This window comes from Grammomys surdaster, unplaced genomic scaffold (genome assembly GCF_004785775.1).
Source record: "Grammomys surdaster isolate TR1022 unplaced genomic scaffold, NIH_TR_1.0 149, whole genome shotgun sequence".
NCBI lineage: Eukaryota > Metazoa > Chordata > Mammalia > Rodentia > Muridae > Grammomys > Grammomys surdaster.
The window spans coordinates 13230811-13252675 of NW_021604607.1; the positions used below are offsets into that span (position 1 = coordinate 13230811).

Here is a 21865-nt window from a genome sequence, read left to right on the forward strand (position 1 = left end):
AGTCTTGGCTTCTGTTTTATTTTCATTGTAGTGCTGAGAAAATCTCAGTTCTCACAGATGAAAGGTGCTGTACTTGCTTGTGAAGATTGCTTTGGTTGGCACCTTCAGGGCACACTTGGAAGAATGTATAAATTCTGCAAACCTTTAGCTACAGGAGGAATCTCCCCTGCCTCACAAGTTTCCCAGGCATCCTGTCTTACTATGCTAGTGTGTGCTAATACAGGAACATTTTAATCCCTTTCTTCCGTGTTCCCTAATCTGAAAACTCACTCTTTAACATTAAGATGCCGAGTTATGGTTAGTTTAGACTAACCCAACAAGTAGTGATTAGCTTCAGTACTTAAAAGAGATAATGTTAAGTTCGAATGTAATCAGAAAGACAGACAAGGATGCTTTTACTTGGGAAGGGTTCTGAGACACTAACAGAAGGGAATAGCAACCAATTCATACCCTTCCACAGCTATAAAGTTCAACATTCTTTTAGTGTATGCTTTTAGGATAATGTTTAAGTAATAAGATATCCTGACTCTTAAATACCCTTGACACTCCTCTAGTGAACACAGTTTGAAAATCGCTGATACATAGTAATATTTATTTCAGAAAAGTAATCTTATATTTAATCACTGATTTTCTTTTCTGTTTTATTTCAGCCTAAATCCATCTTCATACCGCAGGATACACACTCTGCTGAGGATGGTAATCAAGGAACAATCAAGAGGTGTCCCTCATCAGGGAGCCCAGCAAAGCCATCCCACGTTCCACCTAGACCACCTCCCCCCAGGCTACCCCCACAGAAGCCTGCTGTTTTAGGTGAGGGTGGAGGACAGAGTTCAGTCTGTCACAGGGTTTGTTCTTTAAGAAGTGAAGGGTACTGTCCTAGAGATGACTGAAATCCTTGTGGGAGCAGCAGCTGCTAGACATGCTTTCTCTGACAGGGCCCCTTGTTCCCGAGCCTGGGACAGTTACCCCTGCTCTGTCATGTGCGTGCTTCACATGCATGTCTGATGCCAGTAGAGGCCAGAAGAGGGCGTCAGATCTGGTGGAACTGGAATTAGACAATTGTGAGCAGCCATATAGGTGCTGAGATCTGAACCTGGGTCCTTCACAAGAGCAGCAAGTATACTTAACCACTGAGCCGTCTCCACAGCCCTTACCCCATTAGCCTTCCCACTTTCGGAGACTGCTGTACGTTGTATTTCATCACGAGCTACAGTAAGTCGAAATCAGGCTTTGGGCAAACAGTGTGTAGTGCAGGCTGCTTGCACTTTAGAAAAGGTAAAGCTGTTTTTCTTTGACTCCTTAATTTTAGTTAATCACTTTTAGAAAAATGTTGGTATTTATACTGTCTATAAATTAGTAGTAGAAGGTACTGTTTAATAACTGAAGTTTCCTCTATTGTCCAGAGAAACTTTTTAAAAAAACTGTTGCCATTTCTTGATAACTGTTTCTAATATGAAATGTCCCTTCTGTAATTATGAGTTTACTATTTTTCTCTTATTAGAGAAATAAATGTTAACTCAGATAAGAGCTGAATTTAAATTTACCCAGTATGCCAAAAATAGGCTTAACTGGAAGGACGTATACAATGCTTCAGGGATGAATGTTATTGATGGAAGATACCAAATTCAGAATGAACCTCTTTCCTATTTAATAATTGTCTTAATGAAATCCTTCATTAAAAATCATCCTTTCACAATATTTTAAAATATATTTTATTGAAGGAAATGGAGTGAACTCCTTCCAGCTAAATGGTGAACGAGACGGATCATTATATCAGCAGCAGAGTGAGCAAAGAGGCACAAACCTTTCAAGAAAAGAGAAGAAGGACGTACCGGTAAGTGCTGGTGTCTGCACACTCACACTTCTTTTCACAGTGCAGCAAGAGTCACACTGAGAAGGACTGAAAGCACAGCGGTTGTGTGTTCCATAATGACTGTACTGACATTTCGGTCTGTACTGATTATAGCGACAGTGTTTTATTTAAGTCATAACGGTGTCTTTGCTGTAGGAGTGTAGAGCCACCTAGAGAAAGAATGAGCGCCAAACTGGTGCAGGGGCAGGGAGAAGAACTCTGAGGAGGACATGGGGAAATTCAAAATAGCTAGTGTTTTATTTTATGGTGCTATTCCACTTGTGTACTTTATTCAAAGAAATGAGTTTAAAATGCAGTATTTTCTCGTTAAATAGCAGCAAAATATTATAACACTGTATTCCTTTTCTAGAAGCCAATTAGTAATGGTCTTCCCCCAACACCTAAAGTGCATGTAAGTACTCAGTATCAAATAACTGATTTTTCAAACTAAATATAGTGAGAATTGTTTCAGTGTATGTCTTGGATTGTATCTTCCTGCCCCCGCCCGCCTAGCACTGACATGGTACCAGGCACCGGCACAGTTGCACTCAGGCTTTCCTCAGATTTAAAAAGAAAACTTGACATGTGTGTTCTCTGTGAATGTGTGTACATGTGTATTTCTCTGTCTATACGTGTTTCTCTGTGTGTATATTTGTGCATGTGTGTTCATGCATGTGTGTGTTGACATGTGTATGTGTGTACATGTGTATTTGTGTGTGTGCACATGTCTTTGTGTGTGCACACACGCGAATCTGTGCACACGTGCATGTGTCTTCTCTGTGTGTATATTTGTGCATATGTGCCGATGCATGTGTGCATAGGTGTGTGTGTGTGTGTGTACTTTCACATATGTATATGTGTACTTCTGTCACAGCACATGTGTGGTAGTCCCAGGACAACAGTTTGGAATAAGTCTTCTCCCGCCCTCTGGGATCTAAGGATAAAGCTCGGTCAGGCTTGGACACGTGTGCCTTTGCTTGCCACGCTGTCTTCCTATTCTCAGATTGCTCAGATTTTAAAGAGTCTGTAGATTTTGAGTTTGAAGTATGTGTGGATTTTAAATCAGTCCTGCATTTTTTCAGTTTACAATACGAAATTCAATGATGATTTTTGTTGTTGTTGTTGTTGAGTTTTTTTGGTGATGGCGGTGGGGTTTTTTTGTTTTTTTATTTTTTTTTGGTTGTTGGTTGGTTTGGTTTTTGGTTTGGTTTGGTTTGAGGGGATTGTTTTGTTTTGTAGGGATTGTTTTGTTGTTGTTGTGGTTTATTTATTTGTTTCTGAGACAGGGTCTCTGTGTGAAGTCCTGACTGTCCTAGAACTCCCTCTGTAGACCAGGCTGGCCTCAACTAACATAATAACAAAAATCTGCCTGCCTCTGCTCCCAAGTGCTAGAATTAAAGGCAAGCCTGGCCTCAAAGATGACATTTTTATCATAAAACCAAACAAGAACATTTCCTTTATGGAGATTATTAGTTTCTTCTTACCTAAGAACATTATGTTGTTTTGATAGAGGATTCTGATTCTTACTGGCAAGATATTTATTACACAGAATTGATTATTGGGATTGACTTATTTATTGTGAAATGATATAGGAAATAAATATGAGATTTTATTTCTCTCCAGCAAAATTGTTGTCATACCAGGAAACTTTATATATGACTGTCAAAAAGTTCATTGTGAGTGTCCAGAAAAAAGCTAGATGGCTGACATATTTAACTCTGTAAATTTGAAGTGATCTTAATTTTAGTGTATCCTCAGGTCTCCCGTATAGTTAAGCTTTACATATTATGTTAGGGACCATTGTCTGTCACTGTTGTGTTGACGAGTCCTTATTTTTTCAGATGGGAGCATGTTTTTCAAAGGTTTTTAATGGATGTCCCTTGAAAATCCACTGTGCCACATCTTGGATAAATCCAGACACAAGAGGTATCACCACAGTTCCTTGTGTTTCTTTTCTTTTTTTTTTTTTTTTTTTAATTTTCATTTATGTTTGCTTACTGTTCTGTCTGAGGGTGTCAGATCCCCTGGAACTGGAGTTATGGACAGATGTGAGCTGCTGTGTGGGTGCTGGGAACTGAATGCAGGGCCTCTGGAAGAGCAGTGACAATAAAGCAATTTCTAAACATGCTTTATTGAAGGAGATGGAGCTCTGAATTGCTAAGCCATCTCTCCAGCCCCAGTTCCCTGTTTCTAGCTGCCCTTCAGTGTATCTCTGAGTGTCATTTGACTCATTTTCTGGATGTCTTTCTCTGAGAGTTTTGCTGTTTTCTGTAAATTTAAGGTAAATATATTTATATGTACTCTCCTTGTAGTTGGAGCTCGCAGTTAGCTCATTGGAATTTCCTGACATTCAGGCCTACAGAAATGGTTCCTCTGCTACTGTTCAGTGTGCTTCCCCTCACAGTCATGACTGAAATGGCTAGATATCCAGATATCCAGAGTCTAGTGACTGTTTTAGAGGAACTCTAAATTGTAAAGGGGTCATATTCAGAGTAATTAGGAGCTAAGCAAGAGTGTGGTGGTCTTTCTGCATACCTGCCTCCCAGCAGCTCTCTTTAGCTGTATGAAGTACATTCTTATGTGGATGTTCATAAGAAGGCACATATGTATGTATGTATGTATGTATGTATGTATGTATGTATGTATGTATTCTAAAAGTCCAAGCTCTGTATTTTGTTTTGAGACTGAGATTTACTGCTCCACAGGCGGCTGATGGTAGAGCACTTTGGTTTAAACCCTCTGCTGTCTGACCACGGGTCTTATGCCAGCACCAATCCTAGCCAACCTAAACCAAACCAACCAGCACCAAACCTAAACTGACCCTGCACATTTAGGAGTTCTCTTGTGTTCTAAGTTATTCTTAGCATACTTCAGCTCAGCTAAAGATCAGGATGCATTCCTTTGTATATCCAAGAGAGTCAGATAGGATGCTGGTTATGTTTCTTTTGCCATCTAGAAGATGTAGCCTAACAGATACCCAGGTTTTAGTTAATTTTTTAAAATTTTTTATTTATTTTATGTGCGTTGGTGGTTTTTGCTTGTATGTATGTCTGTGTGAGGATGTTGGATCCCTTGGAACTAGAGTTAGACAGGTATGAGCTGCCATGTGGGTTCTGGAAATTGAAAGTCCTGGTTTGGGTTGGTGGGTTTGCTTTTAGACCAAGTCTTTAGCCTGGCTGGCTCAAACCTCCTATCTAGTCAGTTATGATCATGAACTTCTGGACATTTGTGCTGTGGACCTCCCAAGTGCTGTGATTACATGCCTATGCCACCATGTCTAGTTTGTGTGGTGCTGGATCAAACTCAGGGCCTCTCCTGTGAGCTCTGTCCATAGCACCTATTTCATTTAGTTTGTTTCCTCTGCCTTTCAAGTCCCAGACCCTGTGTTTTTATGTTAGTGCTTACAGTAATAGCCAAAAATATAGTAGACTCAGTCACCATTCTATTGCTATGAAGAGACACTATGACCACGACAATTCTTATTGGAAAAAAAGCATTTAATTGGAGGCTTACTTAGAGTTTCAGAGATTTAGATGGTTACCATGGTAAGGAGCATGTCAGCACACAGGGCACTGGAGCCATAGCTGAGAACTGCATCCTGATCCACAGACCAGAAGAGAGCCAGGGCCCAGGATAGGCTTCTGAAACCTCATAGTCCACCTCCCCAGTGACACTCTTCCTTCAACACAGCCACACCGCCTAATCCTTCTAATCTTTTCAAACCATAGTCTTCCTAGTTACTACTCACTCAGATATATGAGCCTGTGGAGGCTGCTCTTACTCAGATCACCAGACTCTGGCAGTCAGCCACGCCACACCCTCTGGTGAGCGAGTCTAGAGCCCAATCCTCCAGCCTGGGAGGCTGCGCTCCCTCACTGCCCTGAGAGTGACATGTGTGTAACTTAGTGTGTGAGGCTCTAATGCTACTTTACAAATCAAAAACAAGGTAAAACTTTAAACATCACAGTCTTTTTCAGGGGTAACACTTATTTATTGAATTTTAGTTGATGTAAACCTTTAAAGTATCTTATTTATTGAAGTCAGTTAATGAAGTCTCTGTTATTTCAGATCAGTACTTGATATTTGGTGCTGAAGAGGGCATTTATACCCTTAATCTCAATGAACTTCATGAAACATCAATGGAACAGGTAGGCTGTCATCTGTATTTCTCTCTTGTTATTTAAGTAGAGAAATAAGGCTCAGTTATGAGCCTTATCTGTAAAACATCCACGGAGCATCCATTTGCTACATACTGAAGAAGGCTACAGTCTCTGTTCCCGCCCTTGGGAAGCCTACACTCTGAGTGAAAGACAGACTCCAGCACTCACACTCGGGTAGCTCTCTAAAGCTGAGTGCAGGATGGAGGCCACAGAGGCAAATGTTGCAGCTCTCCTAGGAAACGCTCCCTACAGAAGTGTGACAGGACCACAAGGTCGCAGAGCACAGCAAACCTCACACAAGAGATTTGTTGTGAGGGGAAAACCCAGGAGAGAAAAAGCAGGGAACTGAGCAGAAGACAGGGCTTATATAGGATTTAGGGTAAGGGTGGGGTTCCCAGGGTGGCCTGGGATTGGAGGGATTGTGCGGCCTGCTTTTGAAGTTCAGGGATTGGTGGGTTTTTCTGTTCAGGGATTGGTAGGTTTCTCTGGAAAGCTCAGAGATTGGTGGGTTGAGTGTGCGTGGTGCCCACAGAGGCCAGGAAAGGATGTTGAGTCTGCTGAACTGGAGTTACAGATGGTTCCAAGCTGCCGTGTGGAAGTTAAGAGTCAAGCCCAGTTCCTCCTCAACAGAAGCCAGTGCTCCTAACCACTGAGCCATCTCTCCAGCCCCACATACTCCATCTTCCAGATAAGAATACAGTATTAAAATTACATACTTTATTAAAAATAAAATAATAAGACATTAAAAATATAAAAGTAAGTTAACTGAAGTCACATAGTACTCAAGAAAGTACAGATCTAGGCAAAATATTGAATGTGCCCTTCTTAACTGCTGTGTTCTTTTATAAAACTGAATATTTTACCCAGAGCCTAACTCACTAAAGGAAGCATTGATGGTCTAGAAAACCTTTAGTATTTTTTTAAGGTGGTTAAAAAATAAGTCCAAAATGAGATCCAACACTTGCCTAAAGCTAGCTGTAACTGCCAGCCATTGCCCTGTGCCGAGTGCATGAGAGAGCTTCGTGCTTTGTCCTGGCACTCTGTGGGAGTGTATTGACAGTTACAAACCACAGTCCTGGATTGACACTAATGAGGTCAACACTGATGAAATAGCCAGCCTCCTGCTGCTGTCGTCTAGAAGTCATTGCCCTCCTGCCTCATGTCCTTGGGGTAACCAGTAAATCCTCTTTTATAAAAAGCATAAAGAAGAAAATAAGTGTTGAAATATTAATTTAAGACATAGTTGGCTATCAGTTCAGGGTCCATAGTTTTTAGTATTTAATGAATATACATCCCAAATAAGGGAAATGCAAACCTTCTTCTTTATTTTGTTTATTTGAATTTCCTTGATAAGGGTTTTACTTTGTTTCTCCCTTCTGTTATTACATTTTGTTATGACTTAGTGTGTCAATACAGTCATCTCCTCAGAGCCTCAACTGTTTCATCATCTCTCCGTTCTTCCTATTCCCTGCCCTCTTCCCTGCCCTCTTCCCAGTCCATTTTGGAAAGACCCATAGGAATTAGCAGAACAAGCCCATCAAACAAGCTTGTTATGTCAGGATACACAGTCGGTGGTTAGGTACAGTGTTTGGCCCACATTCAGAACTGCTTTGCTGGGGGTGAGTGAGGTCTAGGAACTGGCATTTCTACCACAAGCCCAGGTCTTGCTGATGCTGCTGGCCCTGGGGCCACTGTGCCGAGCACTGGTGCCTGTTGTTGAAACATCTCCATCAGACCTGCTATTTTGTCTTTAAAGTACAATGATTTGCTTTCCTTTGTCCCAATACTCAAACATCAGGCTTCCTGAGCTGTTCCCCAGCTCACACACTGCATGGGCAGATAGATGGGTTCTTATGTTTCCTCTCAACTGCCACATGCCTCGGCCTTTGCAGTTTGCAAGTTTTCATCATGGTTCCTGTCAGCCTTTTTCCTATGCAGACCTAGCTGTCAGTGTCTCTCGTTCTTCTACACTGTGTTTCTTTTTTTTCTACATTGTACATGTGCATGTAGTTTATAAGTACATTTGAAGAAGAGTGCACAGGAAAGACTTAATCATTTAACCCCAGGACCAAAATAAAGGAATGGATGTTATTTAAAATGTTTTTATTCTCTTTAGTGTTATATGGTCCCTTATTACAGGGTGATGAGTTAATTGTGTTTATAATCAAACTCAGACCATGTTGGAAGTGTGCTTCCTTTGACATAGTTGTGAACTGGCCTCTTGACATTCAGCTAAAGTAGTTCCTGTGTACTTCTTGGTGTCACTGTTACTTTCTGTAACTTTCTGTATGTTCTTTCAGCTGTTCCCCCGCAGGTGTACGTGGTTGTACGTGATGAACAACTGCTTGCTGTCAGTATCCGGTAAGTCTGGCTTCCATGCACCCTAGCGAACCTTGTTGCTTGTGACTGCTCTCATGTGGTGCTTATCTCTTTGCAGGCAAAGCTTCTCAGCTTTATTCCCATAATTTACCGGGGCTTTTTGATTATGCAAGACAGATGCAGAAGTTACCTGTAGCGATCCCAGCACACAAGCTCCCCGATCGAATACTGCCCAGGTAACTAGCGTGTCTGTCTTTAGAGGTCACGTGCTCACACAAGCACTTATTCAGGAGAAGGTGAGGGTTTGGGCCGATAGAAAGTTGTCATTAAAAAGTTGTTTAATGTATTCTAACAAGACCTATTCAGCCGGGCAGTGGTGGCGCACGCCTTTAATCCCAGCACTTGGGAGGCAGAGGCAGGTGGATTTCTGAGTTCGAGAGTTCAAGGCTAGCCTGGTCTACAGAGTGAGTTCCAGGACAGCCAAGGCTACACAGAGAAACCCTGTCTCGAAAACCCAAAAAAAAAAAAAAAAAAAAAAAAAAAAACAAAAAAAAAACAAGACCTATTCATCATATTTTTGTTATAAAATTGTTATAATCTGTGCTTTCTGATTACATAAACATTTTCATCTTCAATTTTTGTTTCTGTCTTTTCTGCAGAAATAAAACTAATTTTTCATGTAATTAAGAGCATGTAGTGTTCTTGCAGAAAATTGAAGTTTAGTTTGCAGCTACCTGTAACTTTAGCTTCAGGGCATCTGATACACTCTTGTGGCTTCTGCAAGCACCTGAACTCACATGTGTGTGTGCATTCACACACATACACAGATTTAAGTGTCTGGATTTTAAGTTGAAGTTTTAAGATACAGTTGGAAATTGATATTGCCCATTGCATTTGAATCAGGTGTTTGCAGAATTCCTTTGAACATATTTGGCAATGATGGAATTCACCAATACTGGGGTTACTGAGGTGGAGGTTAGAGTCAGGGGTCAAGAAAGGGTCCTGTCAGTGGCTACAATAATAAGACAACTTTACATTTTTTTCCCTTAATATTTATTTTTATTTATGTGTGTTGAACGTGTACCTGTGTGGGTATATGCACCTGAGTGCAGGTAGCTTCTGAGACCAGAAGAGGGCGTCAGTCCTCTGGAGCTGGAGTTACAGGCAGCTGTGATGGATCTGACATGGGTGCTAGGATTGGAACTCACTTCCCTGGAAGAGCAGCACATGTTCTTAGTTGCTGAGCAGCAGCCAACAAGTCTGTCTGTAACCTGACAGACTAGGGACTAGGGATGTGCCATGAAGACTGCGGCCACTTGTGTGTATTTTTTATGTAGTTTATTGGTTCTGCATTGAAAAAAGAAATCCTAAGGTCATATTCTTCTGAATTCAAAATACTTCATAGTTTTGTTTTTTACTAAATTTAATCCATTTGGAATTAATGGGGACCAAAAAAAAAAAGAATACAATATATTTTAACTTTTTTTTATATTTGTGTGTGTGTGTGTGTGTGTGTGTGTGTGTGTGTGTGTGTGTGTCCATTAGGCTTGGTAGTAAATACCTTTCTTTACCCACTGAACCGTTTCTCCAGCCCCCGTATTCTTATTTTAAATGGACTTAACGGCATGGATTCTTACCTCACGCTTTCCCCTGATCTGTGGCAGCATCTTTGCAGGTAACACTTTGCTTGCGTGTGTCTCATGTTCTTCTCCATTTACATTTAGGAAATTTGCTGTATCAACAAAGATTCCTGAAACCAAGTGGTGTCAGAAGTGCTGTGTGGGTAAGTAGACCCCAGTGCCGTGTGGCTTTCCTGCGTGGCAGAGTGTAAGGGGGCCTGTGAGGTTCACAGTCTATAGAGTTGAGGGCTATGATAAATGGATCAGTGGGGTAACTTTCATCACAGGAAATAAGCACACCATGTTCTCTGTGAGCAGTTCCTTACCATTCATGCTCGCTCGACGTGGACTCTCATGCCTGTAGCTGTGAACCATGTGTTCGTGATATTAAGGTTATAATGCTAGTGTCATCCCTGTGCACTGACCTCTCGACTGTATTGCTCCCCCACCTCTCTTAACAACTCATTCTCTGTTTGCACCTAACAACAACAACAACAACAAAGCCCAAAGTGTTTGTTTCCTGTAAGTCACTACTGTTGTCAGTGGGAAGAACGCTAAACACAGGCAGCTGAGGAGGGCACCTGGGCTGTGCCTTTCAAGAATTAACTGTGAGTAGCCGGAGAAGACACTGAGCAGAGTGACATAAATATGCAGGGGACATAGATCCCAGCTGTGTAAGTTAAATCCTGACACTCACTGTAGCTGGATGCAGGCAGCAGAGAGATAGCGGATCCATCTGATCATACAGATCATAGGGTACGTGAGGGCTGATAGTGAGAATGGGAACCATACTCACTATACCACAAGAACCACAGGAACAGAGTCAGGGAGGGGAGAGACTGAGGCTGGGTAAAGCTCAGCAGAAATCAAAGCAGCTGGCCAGGACAGATGGGTGACAGGGCTGGTGTGGACTGCTGACCTGAGTACTTGGCCCTGTGTGAGGAAAGAGACATCAGGACTTTCTGTTTTCTTGGCCCTGCATTACCGTCTGGGCTTTTCCATTGGCTTTGCCCGGGTAGTGTTGTCCCTCACTGCCTCTGCCTTTTAACTATTTAAAACCTACGTGAAGTCAGTGGATTCTGTTGTTGTCCTTTATGCAGTTTTTCAAAACCTCCTTGTTTCTATGTACTTACATTATGTCTTAAACATAAGAGAAGCTCAGACACTTGAGGCATTCCATTTCAGTATTTGTGAGCTTGTATTATAAAATTGGATTCGAGCCTGTAATGTTTTCTAGTGATCATAAAAGGGATATAATGAAAAGGAGATAAGTAAGGACTTTATTTTTAGAAGCCAAGCATTACAGCCTCAATACATTACTGTCAAAAGCACCTGGAACCACCTGAGTTTGCATATCGTATCATTTGACAACTTCTCACCAAATTCACTTTGTCCCTTTCTTCTGGATAGTGCAACTTCAGCTGCCTTCACTGCCACTGTACACGTGACACCAGCAGTCTCACTCATGCATATAAACAAAAGCCTTTAAAGTGCTGGGGCACCTCTCACTACTTTCTGAAATAGTCTTTTCATTCACTCTAATATCCAATTAAGAAATGGCAGCCTGCTTTTGATTTTTTTTTTAATCTCTAGTTTTGGAGCATATAACTATTATTGTAAGGATTTTATATTCTAAAAAAACTGATGTTTACTTTTTTGCCTTTTCAGTGAGAAATCCTTACACGGGCCATAAATACCTGTGTGGGGCACTTCAGACTAGCATTGTTCTACTAGAATGGGTTGAACCAATGCAGAAATTCATGTTAATTAAGGTAAGCGTTCACGACATCTATAGTGCAAACCCTTTGTTAGCCTCGCTCTTCTCTAAAAGAGAAAATCATTTCAGCTGATTCTCAAGTGTGCACAGACCGAGAAAGCTCCATGGTGGCTCCATGGAAGTTCTGAAGGAAACCCGGGAGGTACTTAGAGTACGGTAGTGAGGGACTGCAGAGAGAGCCAGCCCTTCCCATGGCCTTAGGGAAACTGGGGGTTTGTTTAGGTTTCTCTAGGATCTTTGACTAATACTCACCTTCAGAATATTTTCAAGGAGGATCTAGGTAAGATTTTGCATTCCTGTAGTCCTAGCACTTGAGATGAAAGCGGAAGGATTGGGAGTTCAAGGCCCATCTAGGGTACATGAGACCCCATCTCCGAGAAAAGAAAAAAGGAAAATGTTTTTAAAGCATGAAGAGTAGCAGTTACACTAAGTAAATGCCGAGTGACACTTTCCAGTCGTTTTCTTGGCTCATGCTTGTGTGCTTGTGTTTCAAGAGCATTTGATCACTCTGGAATAACCGGAGTCAGGAGAGCTGCAATAGGGGCCTTCCGAACTGTGGTACACACCAAAATGTCTTCACTACTGACTTCCTGGTCACCTGAAGTCTCAGTCAGCTAATGGCTAACTTCACTTCTCATGTTAATGTTACTTTCTGGCTTCATTGGTGCTAAAGAAAATTTAAAAATCTCTTGAGGTATTAGTTCCAAAAATAATTTCACTACACAAAAATACTTGATTCCAAAGCCTAAGGGAAAGCAGCCTTGTTACTATCTTGTAGAATGCAGCCTACTTACAGCAAAATTCATTTTTCTCAGTTCCTCTTTTATCTTGCCTAGTGTGAAAACTTGTGCCTTTCCCTGGGTGGAGCAGGAGTATCTGAACTGTTGAGTGTTCCTCAGTCCCTTCTGCCTTTCTTCCTTACTCTGCTTGAGCTCTGCCCTTACTGTTCCCTCTCTTCTGGTCCTCCCTCTCTAAAGTGAAAACTGCTTCCGTGATGTTAGTTAGCCATGGACATCGAGAGAATGGTGAAGCTTTAGCATGAATAACCTCCACATGTTGTATTCTGTTATATTAGACCATTTCTTCTTATCTTCATTAAAGGAGCTAGAAAGATCAAGAATGTGCAGGAGGGTCTGGGGATGTGGTTCATTGAGTAAGAGTGCTTGCTGTTCAAGCATGAGGCCCTGAGTGTGGATCCCCTTGCCACCCCCATGGAAAGCAGGACATAGCCATGTGCACCTGTGTCCCCAGCACTGGGAGAGGGTCAGAGGATCTCTGGGACTGATCCTAGCAGAGAAATGCACACAGACACCCCCCCCACATAACACACACACATACAACACACAAACACATGCAGGAGGAAGTGTGTGCTCCTAGATGCAGAAAGTCACAGACTATCCATCTCAGGCTTCTCTTTTCCAAGTGGATGGCACTGGAAAGCTTGGCCTGACTAGTGAAGCCTGTGGCCGTCTTTCTGGGTCAGGAGTCTGTGCATGCCTGGGTCTCCTCCGAGAGTGTCTTACACCCCTTTCCTGGCGTTTTTTGAATGTGTCTTTCTGTGTGTGCTTCATGACTTCTGTGCACTATTCGTTTTGTTTGTGAATTTTGTATTTATTTAGTTTTCTTGGTGCTTCTATACTGTAATGGTTTATTAGGTGCATTCAGATACATTCTTTTTCTGTATTCTTCCATCCCTTGGTGGCATGTTGGACAGTGTTTGCATCATTAGGCCACATTTTTATTACAAACAAGATTAGATTAAAGATCTCCCTAGCAACACTATGTTCTTACTCTAAAGAAGGCTCAATGCTGTTTGCTAGAGGAAGTCATATGTGAGGACTCCTCTAAGTCACCAAGAACATGTGGGTGCCTAAATTGGGAACCCATGCTGCTAGTGACTTTTGCACTCAGCCTAATCATTACGGGACGCCAAATGCACAGAAAATCAAAACCTGTTGGCTTCTTACATGCTCAGAAAAAAAAAAAATATCATTCTCCCTACTTCATTAATCTTAACCACATCTGAAAGATTCTTCAAGTTCTTAAATTGCCTGATCATAAATATGGAAGGTTGTGCTGAAGATGGCCCAGCCATTAAGAGCTCCATGAGATCCAACACCTCTGCCTCCTCAGCCACCTGTAGACACATACATACACGTAATTAAAAATTAATTTTTTTAGAAAAATACGGTAGGTTAGGGTCTGAAGAAATGGATCAGTGGTTAAGAGCACTGGTTATTCTTCCAGAGGACCCACATTCAATTCCCAGCACCTATACCCATCTTAGTCAAGGTTCTGTAGAGTCACAGAACTTATGGAATGTCTCTATATATTGAGGGAATTTATTGTGATGACTTACAGTCTGCAGTCCACCTAACCCAACAGTGGTCAGCTGTGGATGGGAAGTCCAAGAATCTAGTAGCTGCTCAGTCCCATGAGGCTAGCTATTTCAGCTGGTCTTCTGTAGAAATAGATGTGCTGGCAAGTAAGCAAGCGGACAAAGAAGAGGGAAGCTTACTTCTCCCAATGTCCTTATGTAGGCCTCCAGCAGAAGGTGTGGTTCAAACTAAAAGTGTGTACCACCATGTCTGGATGGGACTTGCTTTTTCCCAGGCTGACCTTGAACTCAGACATCTGCTTGCCTCCGTCTCTTGGGATAAAGACATGTACTACCTTGCCTGGGCCTAAGCTTTTCATGGCCACTGTGCCCCAAGATCCAGGTTAGAAATTTGTGTCTTCCAGCCTCAGGATTATGCCCTCCAATTCTGGATTATAGTTCATTCTGTAACAGTCAGGTTGATAACCAGGAATAGCTATTACACCATCTATAGCTTCAGTTCTAGATCTGACACCCTCTTCTGGCCTCTGCAGGCAACAGGCATGCATTTAGTACACAAATGTATATGCAGGCAAAACACCCATATACATAAAATTGAATTTTTAAAAATTTGTTAAAGAAATGAGAGGTTTGACCAAGCATAGTGCTACATGTCTATATCATTCCAACGCTTGGGAGGCTGAGTGGGTAAGTCACCAGTTCAGGGCTAGCCTTAACTACATGGAGAGTTTAGAGGAAATCTGAGCACTTTAGCAAGGTCATGTGGAAGGGAAGAAAGAAACAAAGATTTTACTTAAAATCTGTGCCCTAAGTAAAGGATGAGTTCCCTGAGAGTTGCAGTAGGGAGGTGTGTGGGGGTACAGACGCTCCAGTGACCCCTGGGGAAGAGCCGATGGCTGCATAGGTGTATGCAGAATGGTTCTTTGTGTCTTCAAACTAGTCATTTTGGCAAGCCCATTCACCTGTTTTCCTTGGCACAAATCCTATTCAGTTGCTTTATTAAGTACTAGCAATAACCATTTGGAAAATACAGTTAAAATATAACCTATTTATAAAAGCAACAAAATACAAACTTGAAAGAATGAGCTTAAAGTATGTGTAAGACCAGTTTTTTTATCTTTCCACTTCATGTGTGTGCTCCAAAGTGTGAGAGTTGATCTTGTGATAACACTAAGAAGTAGGATCAGAAAGTATGGTTCAGTGCCGCAGTGTTCTCCTTGTGTGCAGTGTTGTATTCAGTGACTGCATGGCTCGTTTGCTCCCTTTCCTTGCTCTGGATTTTCTGTTTTGTGTGTTCTCTGTTTTATCCCTGTGGCTCTGACAGCCAGTTGGATGTTTCTGAGTTCTTCTCACTTTGATGTAGCCGCCTGTGAATGCTCACCCTCCTTCTCTAGATTACTTCAGGTACAGCTGAGTCATGAGGAATGCATCTGTTCAGCATTGGTGGCCGTGTAGTGAACCAGAGTGGCTGTCCTGATGTCTGTTCCCACCACCTTTTACTCCGCCCTCACACCACTCTACCTCAGCCATTCTGGTGGATATGGTGATACTTTGTTTGTTCCTGGTTATTAATGAAGATCATGTTTTCTATTTCCAGATCTCCAAACTGGGAATGTATTTATTGTCTTTATAGCAACATGAAACATAATTTAACGTTATATAAAAAAGTGGCATTATATCAAAGTTACCGTGCTAATGAAACCACATGAGCTAGGAGGCAGATTCTTTTAGGGTGTTTCCTTCATGTTTAAAAAGGGGCACAGTGCATGCTGATCGGTGTTCCTTGTCTTTCCTCCATGTTTGCTCATCTGGTAAGGAAAGCAGATGAGTGTAACTGAGGAACTGAGACGGGAGACAGGAGGCTGCCACAGAAGCTGGGTGATGCAGGGCCACACTCACTTCCTAACCTCACTGTCTAGCTCTCAAGAGACGAGGCTTGCAAAACTCCTGCCAAGCACTAAGCACTAGAACTAAAATTGTGTAGTTTTAATGTAACATAAATAAAGATACGTCAAACTTCAGATTTACCTGCACACTCTAGGTTCCTGGAGCAAGAAGCAGAAGTCTTGAGAGGAGAAGCCTCTTCTGCATCTGGGGAGGTTCAAGCCTCCCTGCTGCTCCCATTGGGTGATGTGGCCTTGGTCCCTCTGCTCAGCATGTTTGTGTCTCTCTCCAGCACATAGAGTTTCCGATGCCATGTCCACTCCGGATGTTTGAGATGCTGGTGGTTCCTGAGCAGGAGTACCCTCTGGTCTGTGTTGGCGTCAGTAGAGGGCGAGACTTCAACCAAGTGGTTCGATTTGAGACAGTCAATCCAAATTCTACCTCGTCGTGGTTTACGGAGTCAGGTTTGTGACCACTGTATAATTGTTAACAGCAGTGCCAGCAGGTGTTGTAAAGGCAGTGGGTGTTGTGTATGTTTCAGCATATACTGGTAAACTGAAGGAAGGGATAACATCCATAAAGTGTAGTTAGTGTATTCAACACATTTACAACAATTTGATTGGAAACCATATGTATATAGAATGTGCATACACTCTTTAAATGTGGAAATAAATTGGTGTGTGAATCTGTTATAGTTCTTGGTTATTTATATATTATTGTGACCAAAATACATAACAGGAACAACTAAAGAAATATTTATTTTGACTCAAGGTTTCAAAAACTTTCAGCCTCAATGGCAGAGAAAGCCACCTAGAGTAGAGCAGTTCCTGGCATTAGGAATATGTGATGAGCCTCCGTTGAGGTCATGTCAGACCAGACATGAAGTAGAAGCCAGGTCATTACTCTCAAAGCCCTGCCTCTATTGATCCACTTCCATTTTGTAAGGATCCTACAGCTTCTCAGAATAGCACCAGCAGCCAGCTGGGAGCAAGACCAAAACATGAGGGGCAGCAAGAATGCTCAGTGGGTAAAAGTGCTTGCTGCCCAGCCTGATGGCCAGACTTATATCCCAGAGACCCACACAGCAGAGCACTGACTCCTGCAAGTTGTCCTCAGCTTACACCACACTATAACTCTTATGCACACGTACAAGCAAATGCATTTTAAAATGTAAAGTAACAAGCTTAAGACATGAGCCTATTGAAGACATTTCAGATCCAGTCCATAGCCATACATGTTTAGTCAATGCCTCTCCTAGGAAAACATGCCTTACCATAAAATAAGGAGCTACAGTGTGGTCTTCTGTTTTTGAGGAGTGTATTACTCAGAGTCACACACTTGAGGTAGCTGTTTATCTCGAAGGCCACAACATGTATAAGTAAGCGTTGGTTGCTTTTGTAGGCTGCTGGCATGGCTAAGTAGTGAAATGCGTATTTAGTGCACAGTATGCACAAAGCCCAGTGTTGGGGCTGCAGAGATGGCACGGCCCTGAGGGACACACACTGCTCTTGCAGTTCGTTTCCTAGCACCCGTGTGAGGCAGCTCACAACTACTTGTAACTCCAGGTCCAAGGGATCCAAGGGGGACCTGCATTCGTTTATATAAACTCCACACATACGCATAATTAAAAACAAAATACTAAAAAGCACACACACACACACACACAGAGTCAAGAGTTCAGTCACAAGCACTCTCTCTTCCTCCCTCAAAATACAGAAATGACTCTCATTTCTAATAATTTTACTTGGAAAAAGCTGTATTAATACAACCAATTGAATCATGGTTCTCAAAAACCATGATAGTAATAGTTTAATGCATGAGCAAATAGTCTTAACATTTTGATAGTGTTTTCTATTTCTTTTGTACTTATTTTTAGGGTTTTACAGAATTCAGTTATTTGGTGCTACTATTCATATAAAGAGCAAGTTTTTCTGAAATGCATATTAATGAAGAAACCATTTACAGCTGCCAGGGGCAGATACGATGGTGTACACAAAGAATCCCACCACTTCAGAGGCAGAGGCAGAAAGATGTGATTCTGAGGCTAGCCTGAGCTACTTCACAGGACCTTGTCTCAATTAAAAAAAAAAAAAAAAAAACTAGACATTTCTTAACATTGGTATTTTCAAGCATTTAAATACAATTTTAAGTGGTATGGATTAAATTTTTCCTTATTATTTAACTCCAGTTGCCCTGTCTATATCATCAGCTAATTTTACCATTTTAGTCTGTCACTTTAATAAGGATGTCAATTTAAGTAGTAGTCCTTCCCAAATGTGAGCTGACATCAGCATTTCTAGGCCCCAGATCCAGAGTGCTTCCTTTGGTAAGCCCATAGTCAGTGCTGGCGATGTTGGAAAGGAGACCACCATGCTTTAAGAACGTATGTGTTAGGGTGGAGAGATGGCTCAGTGGTTAAGAGCACTGACTGCTGTTCCAGAGGTCCTGAGTTCTATTCCCAGCAACCTCATGGTAGCTCACTGTAACTCCAGTTCGAGGGTTCTTATGCCTCCTCAGGTACCAGGCATGGAAGTGGTGCACAGTCATACAGACATACATGCAGCCAAAACACATATAACACATAAACAATAATTTTCTTCCAATTCATGCACACACAAATCTCAGACTGATAGAAAAGATGCCTTCAAAGGGAGGCTACAGTAGACCATACGTGCAGGTGTCTCCTATAGTCAGTATTCTTGTACTCAATATTGTTAGTGAAACTTAAGTGACTTAAAGTTAAGATACTTATGGAAGTTAATTACTATTTCTGAAACATTTGTGAGGATTTTTGAAAATAACTCTTACATATTTTCTCAAATATTAAATGTATGTTGTCAACTTGGTGAACAGACACTTCCTTCATGGCAAATAACCCTAATTCCCTTATAAGTGATGGGTCCAGATAGTCTTCTTATGGAAATTTGATTATTGAAACTTGTATTGTACTGTAGCAAAATAATAGAAATAAAATGTTAGTTTTGTGGTAAATGGATAACATTGAATTCTCACACTTAAAAAACATGAGCTTTCAATATCTTTAGTTTTTAAACAACCTACTGATGGTGAAAAGCCCCTTTTACTTTTTTCTTTTTAAAAATACTGTAGAGCCAAGTGTGGTGGTACATACCTGTAATCCCAGCACTTCGGAAGTGGAGGCAGGAAGATCAGGAGTTCGAGACCAATCTGAGCTACATAGTGAGTTCGAGGCCAGCCTGGACCATATGAGACCCTCTCCCCAAACAGCACAGTCATACACATGCATACATGTGCGCGGACACCTGTGGGATGTTTTGTTATGCAGTAGAGAATGCACACTTCACAGGGAAATGCAAAACAGTTTTCTAGAAAGACATGGTAGGCAGGAATTTGTGGGACGTCTACAAAACTGTTAATTACAAAGGAGCAAGCAAAGGCACAGTGGTCATGTGTAACCCAGCACTCAGGAGGTGGGAGCGGGAGACTGTTGGAAGTTGAGGCCGGCCCAAGCTACATGCTAAGTTCCAAGCCAGCCTGGACTGAAGAGAGACCCCTGTCAGAGAAATGGATGTAGATGGAGCTGAGGATGAGGAAGAGGAAGAGGGACAGAAGGCAGAACTCATCTTACCCTCAAAAGATAACAGGTGCTTCACCACACATTGGAAGCCCAGAGTGTTACAGCACACTGCACCCGAGCAGATTTCTTCACAGACAGTGTTTGAAGGAGGTGAGGCAAGCTCTTTGCCATAGTATGAGGTTTCTCTTTGGCTTTTCCAGACTTTCTCACATTATCGTCACTCTCTGCCCAGGGAGACGTCTGGGACACACCTGAGGTCCAGCTTCATCCTAACAGGAAAAGGTCGCTGGATGAGAAACTGTTTGCTGTCTGTCTCAACAATGCCCTAGTTGTCTGAAGTATGATCATTTTAAACACAAATGAAAGGCCTCATTTCCTGACCAGACCAAAACAGCTTCTTCCAAGAAACTTCACATGGTTTATCTGAAGGATTTCCATAAATACAGAAATCTCTCTCTGACATCAGGAGATAAAGATGCAGGGAATGGTTTCGGCTTTTAACTTCTATTACCTCAAGTCTCTTACACTCCAATTAACTCAGGAGAGTATTAGCCAGGCACTAGTGTTTCCTAAAGATAATTCAGTCTGGGGGATGGCTCAGTGTGTGCCCTGCTGCCGTGCAAGCATAAAGACCTGAGTTTGGAACCCTGGTATCCACATGTTGGGCATCTTTGACCTTAAGAGTCAGGACAGTCATGGGGACTTGTTGGCCAGAAAGTTTCTGGTTCAGTGAGAGACCCGGTCTCAAAAGAATGGGAAAATGATGGAACACACCCAAAGCTGACATCTGGCCTACACACAGAGCCAAGGCAAGCATAATACACATATACCATATACATACACACACACACACACACATACATCCCACAGACACATTGAGTTTCTGGAAAAAATTGCTTCAATATTTGAGCTTACAGTTAAAACCTCGTTTGTTTAACTCTGCAGTTCTTTCATTTACTACACACTGATCACATGAGCCACGCCCCCGCTTGCATCTGGTGACGTTCAAAGCACAGCCCAGATGCTCTGAGGTTAAGATCAGAAATTGGCCAGACCTGTAACTTACAGGATAGGACTCCTCGTTTCAGATGTAAATATAAATACCATTCTTGTTAGCAGTAGAACTGAAGGGCCAGCTCTGCTGTACCTGTTGTCCACATCAGCATCAGAACACAAGCATCCCAGTGCAACTCTGCAAGAGATGTCCACCCATTCAAAATACAGCAGTCTGCAATTCCTTTTCTGTTTAAGAAAAACTATATTGTAAATATTCTATATTTCTGTAACTTTATCCAGCTGTATTTGTGTCGTAGATACCCCGCAGACAAACGTCACTCATGTAACCCAGCTGGAGAGAGACACCATCCTCGTGTGCTTGGATTGTAAGTTTCTGTTTTTGGGTGTCTGCTTAAAAGATTTCACTCCTCTTACTTTCGAGTGACTTCTGTTTTTCTCTAGGTTGTATAAAAATAGTGAATCTCCAAGGAAGATTGAAATCCAGCAGGAAATTATCATCAGAACTCACCTTCGATTTCCAGATAGAATCCATAGGTGAGTCATCATTTTGTATTTCTTTGCATTATGAACTGTTTAAAATTATTTATATGATAATTACTGACATTGTAAATACATACTACTGTTAAAGACTTTCTAATTTGGATATAATAACTATGCTTTCTTACAAATGTTTAAGTGCGTGTAGCAGTCACATGCACTGTAAATGTTTCCATCCTTGTGGGTGTGCCACTTCTGAATTTACATTTCCTCCAGAATCCTATGGGTTCCCTGTAAGTAAAGTGTGGCACTTGATATCTCCTGCTGTGAGTTGCCATCACTGCCTGCTGCTCAGAGAGTTTTGGTAACAGTTCTTCAGCCAGAAGGAGTTATGCATCCCTTTAGCCCCAGAATTCAGGGGACTGAGATAGGAAAGATTGTGAGTTCATGGCCAACCTGGGCAACATAGCAAGTTCTAGTCCAGCCTCAGAAACCTACAAGACCCTGTGTCAGGAAAACAAAAGAAAATTTAAGTTACTTGTTGCCATTTTCTCATGATCTCTGTGTTCTCTGGTGGGGTTTCTGGCAGTGTCTTAGTTAGGGTTTCTGTTGCTGTGGACAGATACCATGACCAAGGCAACTCTTATAACGACAACATTTAATTGGGGCTAGCTTACAGGTTCTGAGGTTCAGTCCATTATCATCACAGCATGGCAGCATCCAGGCAGGCATGGCACTGGAGGAACTGAGAGTTCTACATCTGGATCTGAAGGCAAACAGGAGAAGACTACTGTCTTCCAGGCAGATAGGAGGAGGGTCTCAAAGCCCACCCCCACAGTGACACACTTCCTCTAACAAGGCCACAC

The 21865-nt window shown here is 41.9% G+C and overlaps 1 protein-coding gene across 2 annotated transcripts in view; it reads left to right on the top strand.

Moving 5' to 3' along the window:
- Map4k3 (mitogen-activated protein kinase kinase kinase kinase 3) overlaps window positions 1-21865 on the top strand; it is a 143968-nt gene that overhangs the window by 116585 nt on the left and 5518 nt on the right. For both annotated transcript variants that reach the window (XM_028765057.1, XM_028765058.1), the window contains 12 exons: window positions 651-810; window positions 1722-1834; window positions 2223-2264; window positions 3694-3778; window positions 5921-6000; window positions 8313-8373; window positions 8450-8567; window positions 10056-10114; window positions 11619-11722; window positions 16242-16413; window positions 20819-20887; window positions 20964-21056. In XM_028765057.1, coding sequence (XP_028620890.1) covers window positions 651-810; window positions 1722-1834; window positions 2223-2264; window positions 3694-3778; window positions 5921-6000; window positions 8313-8373; window positions 8450-8567; window positions 10056-10114; window positions 11619-11722; window positions 16242-16413; window positions 20819-20887; window positions 20964-21056 — 1156 coding nt within the window. The remainder of the gene's footprint in view (window positions 1-650; window positions 811-1721; window positions 1835-2222; window positions 2265-3693; window positions 3779-5920; window positions 6001-8312; window positions 8374-8449; window positions 8568-10055; window positions 10115-11618; window positions 11723-16241; window positions 16414-20818; window positions 20888-20963; window positions 21057-21865) is intronic.